The 22,959-nt window shown below is 39.2% G+C and overlaps 2 protein-coding genes and 1 non-coding gene across 4 annotated transcripts in view; all 3 read left to right on the top strand.

The window, feature by feature from the left end:
• The first annotated feature begins 3,497 nt into the window (after positions 1-3,497).
• Pgbd1 (piggyBac transposable element derived 1) overlaps positions 3,498-22,959 on the top strand; it is a 39,244-nt gene continuing 19,782 nt past the window's right edge. Inside the window, exons 1-2 of one of the 2 annotated variants that reach the window (XM_047558107.1) lie at positions 3,498-3,565; positions 8,984-9,060. The gene's annotated coding sequence lies outside the window, so the exon portion shown is untranslated. Of the gene's footprint in view, positions 3,566-3,706; positions 3,867-8,983; positions 9,061-22,959 lie in introns of those variants that run through there. The other variant, XM_047558106.1, reaches the window with a different exon arrangement.
• Zscan26 (zinc finger and SCAN domain containing 26) lies at positions 8,982-17,236 on the top strand. The gene is made up of 3 exons (XM_047558115.1): positions 8,982-9,060; positions 11,898-12,014; positions 15,326-17,236. Exons 2-3 carry the CDS (start codon positions 11,924-11,926, stop codon positions 16,228-16,230), a joined length of 996 nt encoding a protein of 331 aa, XP_047414071.1. The 5' UTR covers positions 8,982-9,060; positions 11,898-11,923; the 3' UTR covers positions 16,231-17,236.
• On the top strand, positions 19,758-19,867 carry LOC124989895 (U6 spliceosomal RNA). The gene has a single exon (XR_007109700.1). It is a non-coding gene; the product is annotated as a U6 spliceosomal RNA (small nuclear RNA).

Raw genomic sequence — 22,959 nt, 5'->3', positions numbered from 1 at the left:
ATTAATTTGTGACCTTTATGAACCCTCAAGAATTTTCTTATAGACCTTTATTTTATGACTTCATGAAATTATCTAAAATAGTGTTTCACAAAACATAAAAATCCCCAATTGGTCCATCTCTACAATGGATAGTTCACGGTAATTTTTTAAGTTCTATAATATTATAGAACTTAAATATAAAGGTATTTCTTTCAGCAGTTTAGTAAGAAATTATACATGTGACAAAAGCTCTTTTTATTCTTAACCTGTGTTAGTTGGTTTTCTGTCACTGTGACAAATACCTGAGGTAAACTACTTAAAAGGAGGAAAGGCAGGTGTGGTGGTGCACACCTGTAATCCCAGCAATTTGGAAGGCTGAGGCAGGAGCATAGCAAGGAAACTCAGGGAGAGCCTATCTCAAATTTACAAAGGTCTGGGGGTGGGACTCAATGGCAGAGGACATCTGAGTTCAAAAGAAAGATTTATTTTGGTTCATAGTTTTAGAGATTTCAATTCATTTTTATTGGCCCTGTTGCTTTAGGCCTGTGGGAGGGCAGAAGATCATGGTGAACAGCCCATGGCAGAAAGGGTCAGTTCAGCTTATAGTAGCCAGGAAGCACAGAGAGTGAGTGAGTGAGTGAGTGAGTAAAGAAGGAAGAGGAGGAGGAGGAGGAGAAGGGGGCAAAGGAGGAGGACAGGAGGAGGTGGGGAGGAAGAGGGGGTAGGTGGAGGGGGGAGGAGGAGGGGCGGAGAGGAGAGAGGAGAAAAAGAGGCTGGTGTACAAATATCCCCTTCAAGGAAATGCTCCCAATGACCTAACTTCCTTCCATTAGGCCACCCCTGCTAAAACTCTCAACATATCCCAATAGCATCACAGGCTGACAGATTTAATACAAATGCCTTTGAGGGAACATTTAAGTTCCAAATCATAATATAGTCCAACAAGTTCAGTGGATCTTGTTTAAGTCAGTTTTTTTGCTGCTATAACTAAAAAAGACCTGACCAGAACAATTTTAGAGAAGGAAAAGTTTCTTTGGGGGCTCAAGGTTTCAGAGGTCTGGATCCATAGACAGCAGACTCCATTCCTCAGGGTTCACTCAAGGTGAGTATGAACAACATGGAGAAGAGTGTGGTGGAGGGAAGCAGCTCACATGATGATCAAGAAGCAGAGATAGAGACTCTACTCACCAGATACAAAATACATACTGCAAAGCCGCTACCCCAATGCCACACCTTCTCCAGCCACACCCTAAATACCTTTAGTTACCACTCAGTTAATCCCTATCAGGGGTTAATTCACTTCTTGGGTTAAGGCTTTCGAAACTTAATGGTTTCTCCTCTGAACCTTGCATTGTCTCACACGTGAGCTTTTGGGGGATACTTCACATCCAAACCATAACAGATCTGATGGAAACAAAGATCATTGTAGTTTACAAAAATGAGGATAATTCTGTAAAATGAAAATCTCAAATTAGAATGATTAGCAACAGCTATTCTGTCCTGGTCAAATGGTACTTTATCTACACTTGCCCCTCCCAAAAGATGCAAACAGATTAATTAAAAAGGACACTTTGCCAAATTTGGTAACTTGCCCCTGTAGTTCTAGCTACTTGAAAGGCTGAGGCAGAAGCTATCGCGTTCCCTCTGGCCGCAGAGAGAGACACGACAAACGTCTGAAGCTTTGGAAGTTTATTGTGCACAGTCTTCCTTTCTTTCCCTCTTTTCTATCCCCTTCTCTCTTTTCTTTCTCTCGCTCTCTTTCCCTCCGCCTAACTCTCGCCTGCTCCGGTCGCTCCGCTCCTCCCGCTCGGCTCACACCTGCTTCGGCTGCTCCGCTTCTCCCGCTTGGCTCACGCCTACTTCGGCCGCTCCGCTTCTCCCGCTCGGCTCACGTCCTCGCTCGCACTCTTCTTCCTCGCTTCTTCTACTCTCAGCCCCTTCCTCTCTCAGCCTCTTCTTACTCCCAGCCTCCGCTTACTCCCAGCTTCCGCCTTACTCCCCCACCCACCAAGCTTATATACACCCCAACCAATCAGGGGAGAGCACACGAGGTAAACGCGCGGACAGCTGCAGGCATAGAATAGGTACACGAGGGGGGCATGCTCTAATCATATCGTTAACTAGCCAATCATTGGAATTCGCTGGTTGTTTACTGTATAGCTGGCCGCTTTTGGCTCAGTGCCAGGCGCCATCATGACCGTGCCCAAGGCTGGGGGTCCCGGGAACCCCGACAAGAAGCTTCATTTGCATCCAGAAATTCAAGACCAGCCTGGAAAACATAAGATTTGGTCTCAAAAATAAATCAATTAATTAAAATAAATTAATGTGCTGGGGATGTAGCTCAGGGGTAGAGCCCTTGCCTAGCATGTGCAGTACCCTGGATTCAATCCCTAACACTGAAAAAAAAAAACAATTACTGTGCACCTTGAATTTTAAAAACTCTGTTTAAGGATTTTGATTTTCATAGGATATTCAACTCAATGTCAATGATCTCAGCATTGAGATCAAGTTAGCTGTGGTAGGGTATTTGAGAGGGAAAGTAAGATATACTTATTTCCTTTTGAAATGTAAAATTTTGTTATGTTTATTCCTTAAATAGTTGAGGGGGGATCCCTTCTTTAGGGATAAAAAAAATTAAGTCAGTGAATAAGTTTTCCCTTAAAGAAGGAATTCATTTCTAATTGGTAAATAATCACATAAAATAGTTACTGGGTTTGTTAGTCTAACAAAAAAAAAATTAATTTAAATATATTTAACTTTGAAAAGATACTTTCAAGTATCTGGTGTCCAAGGATAAAAACATAACTCTCTTCATGATAATGAAACTTTTTTTCTTTTTATGGAAATATGTCATTATACAATGTTTCCTTTGATTTTTGATGATGTTTCAAAATTTCTATCAAGTGATCTATTAAATAGAAAATTTGTTCAGATTTTTTAAAGGATTAATTTTATTCAAAGACTATAAAAACACAATCGTGACAAGGTGGGAAAGAGGAACTATTTCTCTTCTCTGCTATAGAATCTGTTTGGGTAAAATGATATATAATTTTTTTTTTCCTCCCTGAAACCTACATTCAAAGGAAAACAAAAATTTTTTATTAGTCTTTCCTAAACTAATAGACACATTTTTTTTAATCTCCTCGAAACTTTCAATCCAAATATGTTCATTGTTCAATTTTATTTTCAAAATACTTTGACACTCATTATTGTCATTGATGATTTTTTTTAAATTGGGAAGAAATGGCGAAGTGTGAGCTTGTTTTATTTATGTAAGTGAACAAAGTGGAAATGTCGGCTATTTGCTCTAACATTCAACTGAGCTGGCCTGTTTGGAAACTAAAATAAGATTTGGCTTTTAAATGAAAATAGGTACAGCAAGAAAAAGAAGATTAACAAAGCTCACATTCCACTCTCGGGTGGGCGGGGATGCCCTCTAGCGGGGCAGACGCAGGATACCATAGAGTCGAGGTCCTCCGGAGGTCCTAGAGTGGAGACGAAAGCGCGGGGGAGAGAGAGAGCTGACACTGTGAAAGCCTAATGACGTGTTCCAGAGATTGTGGCTGCCCCTGCGTGTCCTCGGCTTGTGAGTGGTGATTGGGCCCAGGTTAGGGCAGAACTGTGGCCTGAGGATCGTGGGAATGGCCAGTTCTAGATGGGTGCAGAGCTTTCCCTGATCGAGTTGCTGAGAATTGGAAGCGGAGTACGTGGCGGCAGGTATCAGTCCTGGGGCCTATGAGAGGACCTAGTAAAGGGTCATAACCTTCTGCTGCATATTTTTCTTCCATTGAGCGAAATTTTAGATGGATATTAAAGGTTGGCCTCACTGGGAAAATAATCTTTGAGAAGAAATTTGAGGAAGAGGAAAAGACCTATGTGGCTTCAGGGTACGTGAGCTTTCTGGGTAGAAGGAAGAGCAAGCGCAGAGGCCTAGAGCTGGAGCTTGTTTGGCATATTCCGAGAATAACAGGGAGACCAGAATGGTTGGAGCGCAGAATGGTTGGTGAATAAGGATGACGTTTGAGGAATGATAGATTAGGTAGAGGAGGGTGTAGAAAAAGTGGACATCTTAACTGTGTAAATTCGGTTTGTTTGTTTGTTTTGATGTTAAGCAGAGGAAAAACATAATCTGACATGTTTTAAAGCTTCTCTAGCTGGGAACTCATGGTGAGAATAGATTGTAGATGGGCACGAGAATAATAAGGAAACAACATTTAGGAGTAATTTGAAAAAAAAAAATGCAAATAATTCAGGTGGGAGATAAAGATAGGCTTGCACGGATATTGTGGTAGATGTGGTTAATAGTGGTCAGATAATTGGTCTGCTTTGGAAAGTGAAGCCAACAATATTTGCTACTGGATCAGATGTAGGGTATAAATATGAGAGAAGGCAAAGGTAAATCCAAGGTGGTGTACAGTAGACGCACCGGAGATTGAAGGAAACATCTGAGGTTCAGCTTTGGGACCTTATGTCAATTCTTCAATTCTTCATGTTTCAGTTTCCTTCTCTGTACAGTGAGATTAAAACAGGGCATGGCCACTCAGGCCTGTAATCCCAGCAATTCTAAAGGCCGAGGCAGAAGTTTGAGATCAACATCAGCGAGACTTAATCTCAAAATAAATAAAATAAAAATGGCTAGGTGTGTAACTTAGTGGTAGGACCATTGGGTTCAATCCCCAATACCAAAACAAGGTGGGGAGAGGTCAAAGAAGATACTTTTTTTTATAGGATTTGTGAGGATTAAGTGAATTAATACATAGACAGCAGATAAAATAGCTATGCTGGCTTATCGTTAAAGAGTTAAACAAGGATTTAACTCTTTAAAGGATTTCTAGACAGAAGGAGTAGGATATGTAAGGATCCAGGAGCAAGAATGCTTGCATTGCAAACTCGAGGAACTAAGATTCATTAGATCATAATGAAAATTAAAGCACATTGAATATTTTGAACTTGATCTTAATGGTAATGATGAGCCATTATATGTAACAGGAATAGCAGAAACACAATATTTCATTTCCTTCTTAGAAAGATCACTGATGGCAATATGAAAAATAGATTGGTATAGCAGAAAGACTAGTTGTAGACGTATGAGTGAGAAGATGGTGGCAAAGGGGGATGATGAGAAGTAGATGGTTTTGAGGAATATCTAAGCAATAGAATCAATAGAACTTAATCAGATACATGAAATATAAAAGGAGAGAGCAGCCAGTTTTCTGGCTCAAGTAGCTACGTAGATGGAGCTCTCCCCAAAACAGGTTGTTAGATTATTGATTATGTATCGTGCTGATATATTTAATTAATCATAAAAATGAACCATATCATACACAATATGCCTGTATTAGTCAGGGCTTTCTAGAGAAATAAAACCAGTATCCATATTGATCAGTCAATGGATAGATACCTAGAAATAGATTTGTTAGTTGGGTGTGGTGGTGCATGCCTGTAAATCAGCTGCTTGGGAGACTGAGGCAAGAAGATCTCAAGTTCAAGACCATCCTGGGAAACTTACTGAGACCCTGCCTCAAAATAAAAAATAAAAAAGGGGATGAGGATGTAGCTCAATGGTAGAGTACCATTGAGTACCCCAGTACTACCAAAAATAAAAATAAATAAGAGAGAGATTTTTAATAAAGAATTAGTTCAAATGATTTTAGAATCTGGCAAGTTCCAAGATCTTCAGGGTAAGTCAGCAACTTGGAAACCCAGGAGAGAAAATGTTTTAGTTCTAGTCCAAGCCAAAAACCTGAGAACCAGAAGAACTGATGGTGTAATTCTAGTCTGAAGGCCAGAAGGCTTTAGCCCTAGAAAGAGTTGATGTTTCAGTTCAAGTCTGAAGTCAGAGGGAAAAGATAGTATTTCAGTTTGAATGCCATTAGATAGTAAGTATTCTTTCTAACTTGGGAGAGGGTCCACTTTTTCATTCTAGCCAGACCCTCGACTGATTCTATGAGGCCCACCACATTACGAAGGGCAGTTTGTTTTACTCAGTCTGCAGTGTACAGATTTAAGTATTAAACTCATGTCAAAACACTCACAGAAACATCCAGAATAATGTTTTACCAAATATCTTGGCACCCTGTCACCCAGAGTTGATCCAAAATTAACTATTACAATACCAGATATATTTTCTGGCTAATAATCATCACTTTTAATTATTTTTTTCATTTAACCTGAAACCTCTATGAATTAGGTATCATCTTCATTTTACAAATGAGTAAACTAATTCCCTAGGAAGATAAGGGGACATGGCTTGTAAGTGACAGGGCTGAATTAGAAACCAGGCCTAGGACATAGGTTCTTTCTTTTTCTTTTTCTTTTTTTCATTCTGGGGATTGAACCCAAGGGTACTTTACCACTGAGCTACATCCCCAGCCCTATTTTGTATTTTATTTACATAGGGTTTATTTGACATAGGGTTTCACTTAGTTGCTGAAGGTCTTGCTAAGTGCTGAGGCTAGTCTTGAAGTTGACATCCTCCTGTCCCAGCCTCCTAAGTTGCTGGAACTACAGGCATGCCCCACTCTGCCCAGTGGCATAGGTTCACATTTACAGAAATAGACTTTATTGGCCTACTGGATACTCTTTCTGTTCACTTCCTTACATATAAATGTTTCCCAGGGTTCCAGCTCCACGTCTGTCTGTAGCCATAACTACTGTGCTGAAGGCCCAACAACTCTATATGAGTTTTGTCTGTCTGAAAACCCTTTCCCTGTTTTCTTGCCTAACTTTCACTCACCTCTATGAAGCCTTTTCTGACCTGTTACTGAGAATTAGGTACTTTACCATTGTGCTCTTCTAGCACCCTTTGCATACTATGCATACCTTTATTATGGCACTTAATCCACTGAACTAAATTGCTTATTTATAGTTAACAATTAATTACAGTTAAGATTTCTTGAACCCAGTGCAGTGGCACATGCCTGTAATCCCAGCTACTTCAGAGGCTAAGGGAGGAGGATCACAAGTTCAAGGCTATCTATTTAGCAAGGTTCTGTCTCGAAAATTAAAAAGTGCTAGGGATGTAGCTCAGTGGTAGAGTGACCCTAGGTTTAGTCCCCAGTACTGGGAGGGGAAAAAAAAGTGTGTATATATGTATATATATATATACACATATACATACATATATTGAGAAGTACAGAGCAGGGCTGGGGATATAGTTCAGTAGTAGAACACTTGCCTAGCGTGCAAGAGACCCTGGGTTCAATCCTCAGTACAAAAAGAAAAACAGATCAGTAGAGGTTTAAGGAGTTGTCCTTTATCTCTATTCTTAGCACCTAAGACAGTTTGGCACATATAAGCAATCAGTAATATTCTTTAAGTTAATATTCTTTTAGTTAATTCTGACACTGGTTTTAATGAACATATAAGCAGTAATACTTATTTCTTATTATTTGAAAATAAATTTTTTACCAGGCCCATTTTTTTATTTTATTTTATTTATTTATTTATTTTTTAATTTGGTGTTGGAGGTACCAGGGATTGAACTCAGGGGCACTTGACCACTGAGCCACCTCCCAGCCCTATTTTATATTTTAATTAGAGACAGAGTCTCACTGAGTTGCTTAGCACCTCACTGTTGCTGAGGCTGGCTTTGAACTCTCAATCCTCCTGCCTCAGCCTCCGGAGCCTGTAATTACAGCTGTGCGCCACCACACTGGGCACTTTTTATTTTGAGACAGGATCTTGCTAAGTTGCTGAGAGGACCCTGCCAAATTGCTGAGACTAACCTTGAACTTTCGATCTTCCTGCCTTGGTCTTCCAAGTCATTGGGATTAGCCACCACACGTGGCTCTTCCTCAACACTTTAAGAATTTTCAAATCTTTCAGAAATACTGAAAAAAAATACATTTTACATAATGTCTTCGTGTACCAGCAGTTGTCATTTCCTTTTACATTTGTGTGCTCTTACTCTTACATTTGTGTGCTCTTTGCCCACTCACATTTGATAATTTCAGTATTCATCTTCTGCTAATGAGACTGTTCTTTTCCATGACCATGAACTGTTATACTAGCTAGGAAAGTTCTGTGTCAGGGGTTAATAACCATTATCTAGCTGGGGATGTAGCTTAGCAGTACAGCATTGCCTACCATGTGCTTGGTGCTAAGTTTGGTCCCCAGCACAGCAAAAAAATAAAAATAAAAATAAAAAATGGTCATAACCATTGTCTACAAAGGGTTAGATAGTAAATGTGTTCAGCTTTATAGGTGATACCCTCTGTAGCAGCTGCTCAACTCTGCCATTATAGTGGGAAAGCAGTGTAAACAATAAACAAATGGATGTGGCAGTATTATAATAAAGGAATCCAAAATGAGGTAATAAGTTCCAGGCTCTACTTGGTTTTCTGGGCTATAGTTTGCCAATGAAATATTGTAATATTTCATTCATATTCAGATTTCTGAATTCTTCAAAAAATATTTGTAGCTTTTTTTTACTACTTCACACATTGCATTTAGTAGTCTTCTTAACTTAGAACAATAAGCTCCCAATACCTGCTTTTTATTTTTGAACCCATGCCTGTTATAGATGAGCTGTAGTTTAGATTACCTCAAAGTTTTCATTATTAAATTCATGATAAACATTTTTAGAAGAAAGGCTATATAAATGATAAAGCACTATAGGTGTTGCTAAGTTTGATCATTTGATAAATTTGTGACTGCCAAATATGTCCATTTTCCCCTTTGTAACTAATTAGCAATCAGTGTGGGTTTTTTTTGAGACTGTCTATTTTCACACTTCTTTCACCCAGTAGTCCTTGATTAAATCATTCATTTTGAGGGCTGCAAAATGGTGATTTTTCAAATCTGTTATTCCTGCTATATTAGAGGCAATCTACAAAACTGAGTTTTCTCATTTTATTTATGTGCTTAGGAATAAATACTTTAGAGAAAAACAAATGAATAGTAGAAATCTTACAAATACAAGAAGAGGTTATTGTTATTGCTATTGTTATTATTGTTACTACTAATATTACTATTTCTGTGAGTCATCTTGTTATATTCTTAGGAATACTCCTGAGGATACAATTAGAAGAAAGTTTTCCAAAACAAAGCAATCTGAAGTTGGAGGTGGTGACCACATTGGTGAGTGCTCATTCCCTTTCTATTCTGAATCTGAAGAAGGAGGAACTTTGGGTAATGAAGGAAGATCAATATGTTACCAGAGTTCTAGATTCTCTGGGTCCCAGTAGATCAGATTTAGAGACCCAGTGCCTCAGGTATCCAGTCAGAAAGAGAAGAGAGGTGACGAAGCAAGGAAGAAACGTATTAATCAATGTGGCCACACTGAGAAGAAATAGGGGGACCAGCATCCTAAGCCCTGTCTTTTGGGTTCTGACAAGGGCGTCAGGATTACGTAGGGGAAAGAAAAAAAAAATGGTGGCAAGAAGTCTGAGTCAAAGTGTGGCCTGGTTGACCATCATATCAGGTCTGGTTCTGTGAGGTCCTGCTGGCTCCAGGGAAATAGTTTTTGCTTGAGGGGGCAAATTGGTTCCCATCATGGTATAATTGTTCCCATGTAGCAGGGAATCCTTGATTTCTATCATGGGGTAATGGGGTAATCTGCCTGCAAGATTCACTGTTCCTGAAATCTTAGTTACTTACCTTGGTGTCTTTAAACTTGAAAGGGAATGAGAAAGATTGAGTAAATGTAGAGTCAATGAATATTACATTACCAGTTTTTAAAAATGATACTTCTTTTTTTTTTTAAGTTGTTCTTATTAGTTATACATGACAGTAGAATGCATTTTGACACTTCAACCCAGGGCCTTGTGTTTACAATGCAAGCACTCTGCCAACTTATCTATGTCCCCAGCCCCCATTTTGACACATTGTACACAAAGAGAGCACAACTTCTCATTCCTCTGTCTGTACATGGTGCAGAGTCACACTGGTAGTGTAATCATATGTGTATATAGGGTAATAATGTCCATCTCATTCCACCGTCCTTCCCATCCCCACTTCCCCTCCCCTCACTCCCCTCTGCACAATCCAAAATTCCCTCATTCTTCCCTACCCCTCCTCCCATTATGGATCAGCATCCACTTATCAGAGAAAACATTCAGCCTTTGGTTTTTGGGGTTTGCCTTATTTTGCTTAGCATGATATTCTCCAGCTCCATCCATTTACCTGCAGATGCCATAATTTCATTCTTTAAGGCTGAGTAATATTACATTGTGCATATGTACTACATTTTTTTAATCCATTCATCTGTTGAAGGGCATCTAGGTTGGTTCCATAGTTTAGCTATTGTGAATTGAGCTGCTGTAAACACTGATGTGGCTGCATCACTGTAGTATGCTGATTTTAAGAATGAGAATGGAAACCCTTGCATGTTTACTCAGTCCATGTGAGTGGCATGTTTTTTCCCAAACTTTCACCTTCAGTCTGTGAATGTGAATGTCTTTTCCTAGGAGGTTAGTCTCCTGAAGACAGCATATCGTTGGGTATTTTTGTTTAATCCAATTTGCCAGTCTATTTGTTTTGATTGATGAGTTTAGGCCATTAGCATTCAGGGTTATTATTGAGATATAATTTGTATTCCTGGTCATTTTGGTTTATTTTTGGTTTTTAACTTAATTTCTCCTTTGATTGACTTTTTCTTTAGTATAGTTCCTCCCTTTGCTGCTTCTTATTTATTTTTCATTTCCTTCTCATGGAATATTTTGCTGAGTGTGTCCTGTAATGCACGCTTTCTAGTTATGAATTCTTTAAACTTTTGGTTGTCATGGAAGTTTTTATTTCATCTTCAAATCTGAAGCTTAATTTTGCTGGATATAAAATTCTCTGTTGGCATCCATTTTCTTTTAGAGCTTGATATTTGTTACTCTAGGACTTCCTGGCATTGAGGGTTTGGGCTAAGAAATCAACTGAAATCAAAATTGTTTACCCCCTATTTGTAATTTGATTTTTTTCTCTCACAGCCTATCCTTACTCTTTATGTCAGTCATTTCATCCTTGCTCTTTATGTCAGTCATTTCATTATAATGTGCCTTGATGTGGGTCTGCTGTAATTTTGCACATTTGGGGTCCTGTAAGCCTCTTGTAGTTGATTTTCCATTTCATTCTTTAGATTTAGGAAGTTTTCTGATATTATGTCATTGAAAAGATTGTTCATTCCTTTGGTTTGTATCTCCATGCCTTCATTAAAGACACTTCTTATTAACATTTCCATATGCAGACTTGAACAGAAATCTGACCCAAAGTTTAAGGTAGAAAAGGAGATAACTGTAGGACCAACTGAAGAATCAGTACTTTTAGCAAAAGCAGCCTTTAAGTCCCTGTTACAACACTGTATTTGAAAACAGGGATTAAAGCTATAAGGAAACAGGAAAGGCCTTCAGCAGAAACCATTGTGCAAATAACCCAGGCAGTTGTGCAGTGAAGAAATCACAGAACCTTGAGAGACTTTGTGCCAACTCTGCAAAACCTGCTGACAGTGGCTGAGCCTGAGACCCACACCAAGAACAGATCCTGGAGCTGCTGGTGCTCTAAGAGTTCCCAGCAATCCTGTTCAAGGAGTCCCAGACCTGAGTACAGGACCATCACCCAGAGAGTGGAGAGGACCTGGTTGTTGTATTAGATGATTTGTGGCAGGAATATGGAGAAACAGGACAAGAGGAGGTAAAAGTCTGATGTGCTCTTTTGCAAGAAAGCAAGAATTAAGCCTCTCGCCTGACAGCTGGACTTGAGCACAGTTCAGCTTCTTTCCTGTCTGTGTATTCATTTCTATAGGTCTTATCCTCAGCCTTACTTGATCCCCACTGGGAGGAAACTGAATGTGCTCCAGATTCCCCTCCCATTCTCTTTGCCACTTCGGGGTTCTTTTTGTTCTCTTTTCTACCTTTGAAGTGTATTTTGGAACAAATTTCCTAAACCTACATGTACCTGATTATCTCTACATGTACTTAATTATCTGTAAGACCCAAACCAGGCAAAGAAATGAAAAATGCTTGTGGAAGAAACAGCCCCTCTGAAAAGAGTGCAAGAGCAGCAGGTCCTGCCCAAGTGTGAAGTTCAAAAACCTGAGAAAGAGAAAGGTAAGAACTGAATTGCATCTTTTTGCTTGCGAGATGGGAGAAGCTGTATAGGTCTCTCTGAAGCCCTACCAGCAACCGTGGTATTTTGTGTTTTGTTTTTGAGTTAGGTTTATTGAGGTATAATTTACTTTAGCAAAATTCACTGTGACTCTACCAATCAGTGAGTTTTCACCAACATGAGAGAAGTATGGTCTTATCAACAACACAATCAAGATCTAAAAAATATTCATCACTCTAGGCAGTTGAATAAAACACCAAAAAAAAAGGTGAATCTGGACCTTCATCTTGCTCTTCTTTCCTTTCCTATAGGGATGAATTTTAAAAGTAGTGCAGTTTTCCATTTAAGGCAAAGAATCTCAGCTACGTGTTTCATTCAGTCCCCCCCACCCCTCTTTCTTTTGCTGGTACTGAGAGTGTTCTACCTCTGACTTCATCCTCCGTTCTTTATATTTTTTACTTTGAGACAAAGTCTCACTAAGTTGCTGAGGATCTTAAATTTCTGAGGGTGGCCTCAAATTTGTAATCCTCCTGCCTCAGCCTCCTGAGTTTCTGGGGTTACAGGCTTGCACTACTATACCTGACTCATTTTTTCTTATCTTCTTCAAATTATTGTAAATAGCAACTGTATTTTATTTCTTAATGTCACCTGTATTTTTTTTTGTTCTACTCTAGTTTCTTTGTCACTAAAATCCCTCTTTTTAACTTCTGTTTCTTACATTCTTCTTCTTTTTAGTCTGATGTAATCCCTTCTTCCTCTCTCTCTCTCTCTCTCTTTCTCTGTCAGTACTTCTATTGAAGCTACCTTCTGCTCATACTTCATTATTTGAACAGAAATTCATTAATGTTTCTCTTTTCCTAAAAACCCTTGTCTGCGTGTGTGTTAGTACTGGCGATTGAACCAGGGGTGCTCTACCACTGAGCTATATCCCCAGACCTTTTTATTTTTTATTTTGAGTCAGGGTCTTGCTAAGTTACTCAGGCTGGTCTCAAACTAGCAGTCCTCCTACCTCAGCCTCCCAAGTTGCTGGAATTACCATTGTGCACCACCATGCCTGGCTTAAAACCTTTTAATAAGCTAAATAATATAATTCTTTCTATAAAATTCCATAATCAAAAGTAAAAAATAAAAATAAGTTAAAAACCACCACCTTCAGTGGTAACTCCCAATTTCATTAACAAAGGCCTCACATGGCCTATTCTAGTATATGCCTACCTATCAGCCTTATATTTACTAGAATAACCAGTTTGTCCCAGTTTTTTTGAGAATTTTAGCAATGACAGTTACACATCCTGGGAAATCCCTCAGCCCCAGATTGGGACAATTAGTTGCCTTACATCCCACCTACTAACATTGTATTTTCCTATCATGCCTAGCTATGTTCCATTTCCCATTTGTTCCTTGCTGTTTCTCTCCTTTGAACCTTTCTTGCCTTGTTTCTTGTATCTGGAACAACTTTCCCTGCGCTCCCTGACTACTTGCTACTCATCCTTCAAGATATATCTTAGATATAACTTCCCCAACTCTGGGTTAGTTTCCCCAGCTATGCTTCCAGAGCAGCATGATTTCTCATGTCATAGAACTGATGATAGTCTATTATAGTTTCTGGTCTACTTCTCTTTTTTTTTTTTTTTTTTTTTTCTTGCTGAACTAAAAGGGTAGGGACTTTATTTGTGGGATTTTGTTTCATTTTGTTTTCCCCTAAGTCTCATATAGTCACCAACCTTGAATAGACACTCAATAAATGTCTATTGCTGAACAGCTGATTTTATTTCTAAAGCCATCCTTTACCTATTGCCTACTTAGCTGTTCAGTTTGAGTCTGCTTCAGAGATACCCTTCTTCTGGGAGTCTCCTGAGTAATTAGCTGAAAGAAAGGGGCCTACCTTTTTCTGAATAACTTTGCAGAAATGAACTTATGATGTATAAACAATGATAGGTCTATGTTTTAAAATAAAAAGTGAATGTAATGATAATTCTTGAAAATGTTTCTTACCCTCTGGGTCTGTGGAAATGTTATTGTGTATTCAAAGTTCGGGTTATTTTTTTGTTTCAATTCCCCTTCCTTTTAGTTTTCATGTCATGTCATTATTGAAAAGAATCTCTCCTGTTTCTTTCCCTTAGTCTTTCACTCCTTCATCCTTTGTAGGTTACTTCATTCTATTGGAAAGAGCTTTGACCCACAGTGTAGTCCACTATTTATTTATATTATTTAATCTCTCTACTTATTACATGTGATTACTTTCTCTGATGTAGTCTTACTAATTCCTTTGTGTTTGCTTTTACTTTGGGCTCTCATCTACTCTCTACTTTTTATTGTCTGATACCTTTCTGTTGATCACACCAATTAACCCTCATGTGCTTTTTAGAGCTTGTTAGGGTCTTACTCTTCTATTTTTTCTATCTACCCCCACCCCCCTTTACTCTCTCATTCTTACTTTGCATGTCTATTCATATTCCAGGCCTTTAAAAGACTTAAAGCCGTCTGCCTATCCTTCTCATCCTTCTGCCTGTGTGTCTGAACATAGGTTTTCCTTCATCTTCATCTAATTTCACCCTTAGAACTCAATCTTTTATTCAGAAAACATTTTTCTAAAAAAAAAAAAATACCATTTGTTTAATGTCTCCTATGTACCAGGCACTGTGCTAGTCTCTTGAACTACAGGGGCTGGGGTGGAGGAAACAGTCATATGAACTGTCATGAAATTATTACAGCATTGAGATATAAAAAGTTCATTGAACCATATAGGAAAGAAGTTACTGCTGTCCAAGAAGATCAGGATTTTCATGAACATATTACCCTCAAGGTTTTATGGTTCATTGTATTTTGATTTATTGATGAGGGTACAGAGCCCAGAGGACTTAAATTACTTTCTAAGTTGCATAGCTAGTCGGCGATAAAATCACCATCACACCTACATTTCTTCATTTTTAGTTAGTGCCATCCCTTTCTTATTGGCCCAAGGACCCTCAATTGAGCTAGCTTTTTTATTTTTCATATGACAAATCATTTTCAAGAGTGTACAAAGACAATTTATTTGCTTGTTTGGTAGCTTCTCTGTGTGGGGTGTGTATCACATGATAAAATTTAAACCATTGAAAAGAAGTCACTCTTCATCACAACCCTCTATCCTTCGCTGGTCACTGTTCACAATTTCTTGTATGTCATTCTACATATATCTTATACAAACCCAAGCAACCACAGCATTTTTACTTTGTACATATGGCTTGATATAATTTTTTTCTCTTAGTTCAAATTCCTTTCCCCAAGCACCAAAAAGCAGGTAATTGATGATACATATTTAATGTTTCAGGTGAAGAGACAAGGATTGAGAATGGGAATCTTGTTTTAGTGACAGACTCTTGTGGAAGAGTGGAATCATCTAGGAAAATATCCAAACCCATAGAAGCTCCTTGTGAAGACTCTGATTTGGGAAGAGAGCAGGCCAAGGCCATGGAGAAGACTGACTATAAATGCTCAAAATGTAGGGGGGCATTTATCCAGCATTCAGACCTGATTGAACATGAAAGTGTACACATGGGAGAAAAACTTGGTGAATCCAAAGTGTGTCAGAGTTCTACTCTTACTGGACATCAGAAAATTCCTTCTAGAGAGAAAGGTCATCAGTGCCATGAATGTGGGAAAGTCTTTCAGAGGAGTTCACATCTTGTCAGACATCAGAAAATCCATCTTGGTGAGAAGCCTTATCAGTGCAAAGAGTGTGGAAAAGTCTTTAGCCAGAATGCAGGCCTTTTGGAACATCTCAGAATCCATACTGGAGAGAAACCTTATCTGTGTATCCATTGTGGAAAGAACTTTAGGCGCAGCTCTCACCTTAATCGACACCAGAGAATTCATAGTCAGGAGGAACCTTGTGAGTGCAAAGAGTGTGGAAAAACATTTAGTCAGGCCTTGCTCCTCACCCATCATCAGAGAATCCACAGTCACTCCAAAAACCATCAGTGTAATGAGTGTGGGAAAGCCTTCAGTTTGACCTCAGACCTTATTCGACATCATAGGATTCACACTGGTGAAAAACCTTTCAAGTGTAATGTATGCCAGAAAGCATTCCGACTTAACTCACACCTCAATCAGCATGTAAGAATCCACAATGAAGAAAAGCCCTATGAGTGTAATGAATGTGGAGAAGCCTTCAGACAGAAGTCAGGTCTCTTTCAGCATCAGAGACATCACCACAAAGGAAAACTGGTTAGATGAGGTGTTGTCCTTGTAGAACATCAGAAAGTATACATTGACAAGCAAACAGCACTTTAGGAAAAGTTATTCTGGCCAACATCAGAATTCCTAAGGGCTGAGTTGGAAGTGTTTGCCTCCATTCCCTATCCTTTGCTTTCCTTGAAATCCATTTTGGACCCCAATAATTTCACCCTAGACAGTACAGTGAGATCAGAGTTAAACAACATTCTTCACTACAAGACTTCTGAGCATTTATAAGGTGTTAAATGAATGATCGTGTATCTCCAAGATATACCTCATGTTTCATCACACGTCCCATGGGTGAGGAAAAGGGTTCCTGCCAGAGAGATGGACTGGCTATAAATTAATCTCTAAGAAACTTATTTAATAGAAAAAAACACAGGAAACAATTATCTCTTTTGAACCAGGGGCATGACCAATTGAGCCATGCTAACATCTGGTTCTAACAAAACCTGGAGCCTCTGCTTTGTTTATTTATAGTGGTACAGATCAAAGGGGGACCAGTAGGAGCTTCTGGTTCCACATGAGAAACAGGATGGAGTGGAGTTAAGGAAACCATTTTGCTCTAGCGGGTCATGTGGCACATCTAGGACACAAATTCCGGCAGTGAGCCGCTCTGCACAGAAACCACATACTTCAGGCCATCTGAAACAATCTCTCATGACTGCCACCTGGTTAATGATAGAACTTGCCCTCAAAATTATGTCGTGTCATTTTACATTTTCCATCCCCACCACAGTACCTCATTAATTCAAGTTATAAATCAGAGTTTTGCAGACTATGGAAGAGATTTCACATTTTGAACTGTGCTGAATTAATCCAAATAGCAACTGTCTTACTTGGTAACTTCAGTGCCAGTACAGTGACTGCTGCATATTCCCTATTCATTGAATGTCCACTGAAATATATTGGACTTTTTCCTTTTAATATTGATGATGCAGTTTTAAGTCTTGCTTGTTTTGGAATTCTTTGAAAGTCAAACAATAAAGTCATCTTGGAGAACAGATTTTGATCTTTATATCATGAATAATGGAGCTTCATGGTAATGATGAAGAATCTTAAGCTTAGAGTAGTCCATTCCCAAGCATAATAATAACATAATAGGCATCCCTAACTGGTCAATAGTAGCTGCATAGGGTACTGCTCTTTAGAGAGGGCCTCTCAGTCCTTCAGTGTAGGAAGATTAGTGAACCCTCACAATGCAATGTTCACTAATATATCTATGGTGGAAAGAACTTTAGGCTCAGCTCTTACTTCAGTTAACACCAGAGAATTCAGTCAAGAAGGACCCTTGTGAGTGCAAAGAATATGGAAAAACCTTTAGTCAGGCCCTGCTGCTCACCCACTGTCAGAGAAGCCAGTGACTCCGAAAGCCAGCAATGTAACTATGATTAAAACTAGATTCAACTAGTAGCTTAGACACACACAAACTAGTAACAGTAATGACTCATTAAAAGTTTTTTTCTTTAATAGAAAAGTCAGTCCAGTATTGTTAAGGTGATTCCGTGGTATTACTAGGGTTCTAGTCTTCTGCCTTTTGGCTCTACCATCCTGGTCCATGTCATCAGTTTTTAAGGACCTTGTTTGATCCTCTGTGGCTACTCAAACTCCAGCCATTACATCTAAAATGTGAACAAAAGGCAGAAAGAATAAAAAGAGGCTTCTATCAATTCAGCCAGTTTTCTTTAAACAGGCATCCCCAAAATTGCTTAACACATATGTCTTAGCTCAAAACTTTGGGAAAGAAAGCTGAAAAGGGTATTCTTTTTTGCAGAGTGCTCACTGAAAGTTAAGCTTCTTTCAGCAAGGATAAAGGAATGAATGTCAGAGTAAGCACTTAGCAGTCTTTGGCCCACTTCTATTCCTTTCCATTCAGTTCTTACTGAGTGCAAACTGACCAGGAGCAACAGTTAATACCATTTTCTGGAGGAAGACCAAGTAGGAGAAGCAGCTATAACTTTTTGGAACACAAAAATTTCATGAAAAGTCAGTTGTATTTCCCCCAATTACAATGTTTTTTCTTTGTGGTACTGGGGATTGAATCCAGGGCCTCACGTGCTAGGCAAGCCCTTGACCACTGAGTTACATCCCTAGTCCCTCCCCCAATTATTTTTAAGTGCTACGCTGAGGTCAGTAGCTAAAAATTTAACTCCCTGTCATAATTTAAATCTATTTGATTCTGTTCAGTTTAAGAAGAAAAGTACATAGAGTATTATGAGAAAGCAATTAAGCCAGGCACAATGGCACACAACTGTAATCCCAGCAACTCCAAAGGCTGAGGCAGGAGGATCCCAAGTTCAAAGCCAGCCTCAGCAATTTAGGCCCTTAGCAAGACTCTGACTCAAAATAAAAAGTGGAGTATGTAGCTCAGTGATAAAGCACCCCTGGATTCAGTCCCCAGTATCAAAAAAAAAAAAAAAAAAAAAAACTGTTATTGGGAAGTTTTGACTTTTCTCCATGAGAGTTGTCCTCTTCAAGTCTCCCTCCCCTCCTTTTCCTGATTAAAGCTTTGCTTGTATATTTGTGCTTACTTGACTCAGATTCAATTTTTGCCATCATCAAATCAAAAGTCCTCATCTCCATTATCATTTCCACCATTATAGTTTCACACAGAGTAGTTTTGTTACTGGAGTCCTAGGCCAAAGGATAGGGGACCTGACTTCAGAGTCCCAACAGTCCACAGGGTCTGGCCACTCACACCTCAGATATTGAATGGAAAAAAAGGCGATGATGGGGCTGGGATTGTGGCTCAGTGGTAGAGCACTCACATAGCATGTGTGAGGCACTGGGTTCAATTCTCAACACTGAATATAAATAAAAATAAGGGTCCATCAACAACTAAAAAATATTTTTAAAAAATACCAATGGTGAGGTAGGGAAGGAATTTAATAATTGGTACAGTTACACTGGAAACAAGGGGACCAGCATCTTCAGCCTTATCTTCAGGGAGACTGACATGAGCTTCATGTTTAAATAGTGAAATGTCATCATGTGGAACTTACCACACAGGGGCAAGAGTCTAGGTTTTACCACTCATTACTCCATCAAATACTTAGGAGGCAGGTTGGCAGAAACATGGGTCTTATTCAAAGCCAGCTTCGAAGGAAGATGGTGTAAACCTGTTTCATATCACTATCTTCAGTAGACCCAAGAGAACAGCTTTTGGCAGTGCACATATTAAAATTGGAACAATACAGAGCTGAGGCTGTAGCTCAGTGGTAGAGCACTTGCCTTGACTTGTGAGAGTCACTGGGTTCAATTCTCAGCACCATATATAAATAAATGAGTAAAATAAAGGCACATCAACAACCAAAAAAATTTTAAAAATAAAATAAAATAAAATTAGAACAATACAAAGTGCAGCATAGTGGTGCATGTCTGTAATCCCATTGACTTGGGAGGCTGAGGCAGGAGGCACTTAAGCTCAAGACCAGCTTCAGCAATTTAGCGAGGCCCTAAGCAACTTATGAAACCCTGTCTCAAAATTTAAAAAGGGCTGGGAATGTGGCTTTGTGGTTAAGTGCCCTAGGTTCAATCTCCAGTACCCCTCTCCAAAAAAATCGGAACAATATGGAGAAGATTATCATGGCCCCTGCACAAGGATGACACACAAATTCATGAAGCAGTCCGTATTAGAAGTATTAGTAGGAGCAGGAGAAAATGAAAGAAGGCAGGGTGAGACAAAAGATAGGAAATATACATAGTTAAATTTGATGGACTGTGGTAGAATGCCAGTGGTGCCCACCAGCTAAGATTCTGTTTTAGTAGGGAACAAAAAGCAGGGGGATTAGCATGAAATATCCATAACCGAGCAGTCATAGTCAAAATGGTGTGGTAATCATCCCAGGATTCTTAAGGCGAGGCCTTGTCAGCAATAAGAAAGCCACTGCTGCTCAGGGGATTGTTTCAACTTTTACCATAAGTGGTCCTTGATCAGATCTGTTGTTCTTGGCATCCAAGGTGACTGCAAGAAAAAATGATTATGAAAGGATGAGTTAGAAAGGCATGGATGGCATTAGTTCCTTCAGGTTTAGGACAGTGATTGAGGACTTCTAGGTACTGCTCTAAAGGTCTAGGACAGGATGTCATAAATGCTGACCATCTGTTGATTATAATGTCCCTGAAAATCTCGAAAATATCCTAGTTACTCTTATCTTGGTGCCTTCAGCCTTGAAGGGAAAAAATCATCAGTTTTACCGAAGACTAAGTTAGCAAAGAAGAAATACAAAATGAAGGCAGAAGTGCCAAGATTGATGCCTGCTTTTGTCATGGGAGAAGAGATGTCTCCAGAGAAGGGTTTGAAGAGTTCCCAGATGGAAGAGGGGAATTCTACTCAGGACCAGAAGGATTCTTGGCATATGTGACAGAAAAGAATCAGCACAAGCCACACAAAAGCATAGACAGACTGAATTACCAATAATCTTCAAAATGGTTTTCTTGTGGCTTTCTGGAAAGAAAAACACAGGCCTCAGGGCACTCTGAGTTCCCAAACAAGATTGGACTTTTTAAGTCTATCTTCAGTAAAATCTGTGTTCCCATCAGGATCAGACCTTCCAGTCTGTCCCCCAATGTAGCCTCCAGAGTACTCCAAGTCCCCAACAGAATCAAACTTTTAAGTCTGTCACAAATTGTCAGCAAATTATTAGCGCTATGAGGATCCTTGTCCCTGTTATGCACTTTTCAGTGTGGCCCCTTATCTAGGCCTCAAGAAAAGAAATCCTTGATGAAAAAAAATATTTTTTTTCTAAAAGGAACATTTCTAAGATCTCAAGTAATCTAGGTATGCTTAAGAACTTACAGGGATTTTATTATTATAATTTTAAATAACAAAGACAGAAACCTTGTAGAGAGTTTGAGGTACTTTGGGATAGAACAAGTTCAGTTAAGTTTTAATAGAGATTCATTTATATAGAAAGTGTCTACTTAATGCTTTGAACATAACTGTTCCTGCTCTGCCACTATGACTTACTTTAAAACTTTTTTTCCCTTTCTCTTGTCTTCCCACCCCAATCATGGGGGAAGCAAAATTAACTTGTTCCTCATCCCACGCCAAGTTAGTTATTCTTTGGCTCAGAGACTATAGGAGCAAAGAAATCTAGATTCAGGACTGGCGCCTGTAAGTCTAAGAAATGGCTGTTTCTCAAGGTTGTAAATGAATTATGACTCCTGACAGGGCACAGCTGGTATGTGGTCTTTGTATTACCTCTTAAAAGCCCACTGTTTTCCCTAACAGTGAGAATCACAGCCTCTGGGAAAATAGTCCTCAGCTTCCCCTTTGCTAGCAAAGCAATGTAACTTCTTTTTCCTTATTCTCTAAACCTTGTCTTTATTTGATTTGCACTGGGAACAAGGACTGTGTTTTTTGGTATCATTTGTAGCTAATGGTAACTCTATAGGACAGAATGGTTTAGCTAGAGCATGTAACGAGACTGTTCAGAGATAGTTTAGAGAAGGGGGTGAGGGAGAACAGGACAAGAGTTCGTCCTCAGAGCTAAGGTTTATAGCAAAATATTAGTTGAGAGATTGGCCACTAAGTGTATCAGGTCTGAATGTGGTGTCAGTGGAGGTAGCTTCCTTGATTGTCACATCAAAGTCAGGTCCCTCCAACAAAGTGTCATAGGTGAACCCCACGTATGGTAAAACAAGGGGCTGTTCAAGATTCTGGGAGACTAAACCCTCATTTATGTCTTCCCAACTAGCGATTCATGTTCCCTCTGATCCAGGAACAGGGCCTAGGGGCTTAAGGGCATCTCCTAGCTTTGGTCCTTTTATAAACAAGCACTCATTTTCTAAGAGACAAAGGGCTTTTGGTCAAGGAAATAAGAAAGAGGAAACAAAATCCCAGTTTAAACCCCGTAGAGGCTGAGAAACCTATGTGATCAAGCTACACAGTGTGAGAAGAGAAAGAAAAGGTTTTAAAAAGGACCACTGAGCTCCTTCTCAATATTAGAGTTCAAAGACTCTTACCACATCCCCAGAATGGCATCAGTTATCATTTTATTTCCACTTGAATCTACACATCTTGGGAATTTCCTGTCCACCTAAGAAAAAGAGCCAGGCAAGTAAGATGGATGGAGGTTATACTTTCCAGTCTTTGAAATGGAGCTAACAGAATAAGTCATAGTCTCAGTGACTATGGGCATTTCCTTTAAGACTCAGTATATCTCTCTCTTTATCCTAAATCCTTAACTCATTTTTAGTTACTTATCAGCATCTATCTGCAGGCCCAAGTGAAAAATCAATGCTTTTAGCAAAAGTAAACTGTAAGTCCTTGCTACAGTTTCACTGCCTGAAAAATCCTCTATAAATCACCTATTTATCCCTCCTTGCCCCCTAGCCCTTGGAAAACACTGATTTTTCTTCTGTCTTCATAGTTTTGCCTTTTTCAGTAGGTCATGTCTTTGGAGTCTTACAGCGTAGTCTTTTTTGGCTTTTGTTTCACTTAGTAATATGCACTTAAGTTTATTCCATGTATTTTCAAGGCTTGATAGCTCATTTCTCTTAGCACTAAATAATACTTCATTGTCCCAATGTATCACAGTAAAAGACAAGGACTATTATTTAAGGTCTATTGTTCCAAATATAGGATGGGTATGGTGATGCATGCCTGTAAATCCTGAACTTGGGAAGCTGAGGCAGGAGGATCCCAAATTCAAAGCCAGCCTGGATTATTTGGCTAGACCCTGTCTCAAAATAAAAAGGACTAGAGATGCAGCTTAGTGGTAGAGC

Source organism: Sciurus carolinensis, chromosome 7 (assembly GCF_902686445.1).
Source record: "Sciurus carolinensis chromosome 7, mSciCar1.2, whole genome shotgun sequence".
Taxonomy (NCBI): domain Eukaryota; kingdom Metazoa; phylum Chordata; class Mammalia; order Rodentia; family Sciuridae; genus Sciurus; species Sciurus carolinensis.
The sequence above is the reverse complement of the archived record's forward strand: the minus strand, read 5'-3'. Positions and strand labels throughout refer to the sequence as shown.

What these genes read in the sequence shown, in the direction of transcription:
- Zscan26 (XM_047558115.1), top strand. Translation starts at nt 11,924, where the DNA reads ATGCTTGTGGAAGAAACAGCCCCTCTGAAAAGAGTGCAAGAGCAGCAG. An exon ending in AAAACCTGAGAAAGAGAAAG is followed by an intron (nt 12,015 to 15,325) that starts GTAAGAACTGAA and finishes TTAATGTTTCAG; the next exon opens with GTGAAGAGACAAGGATTGAG.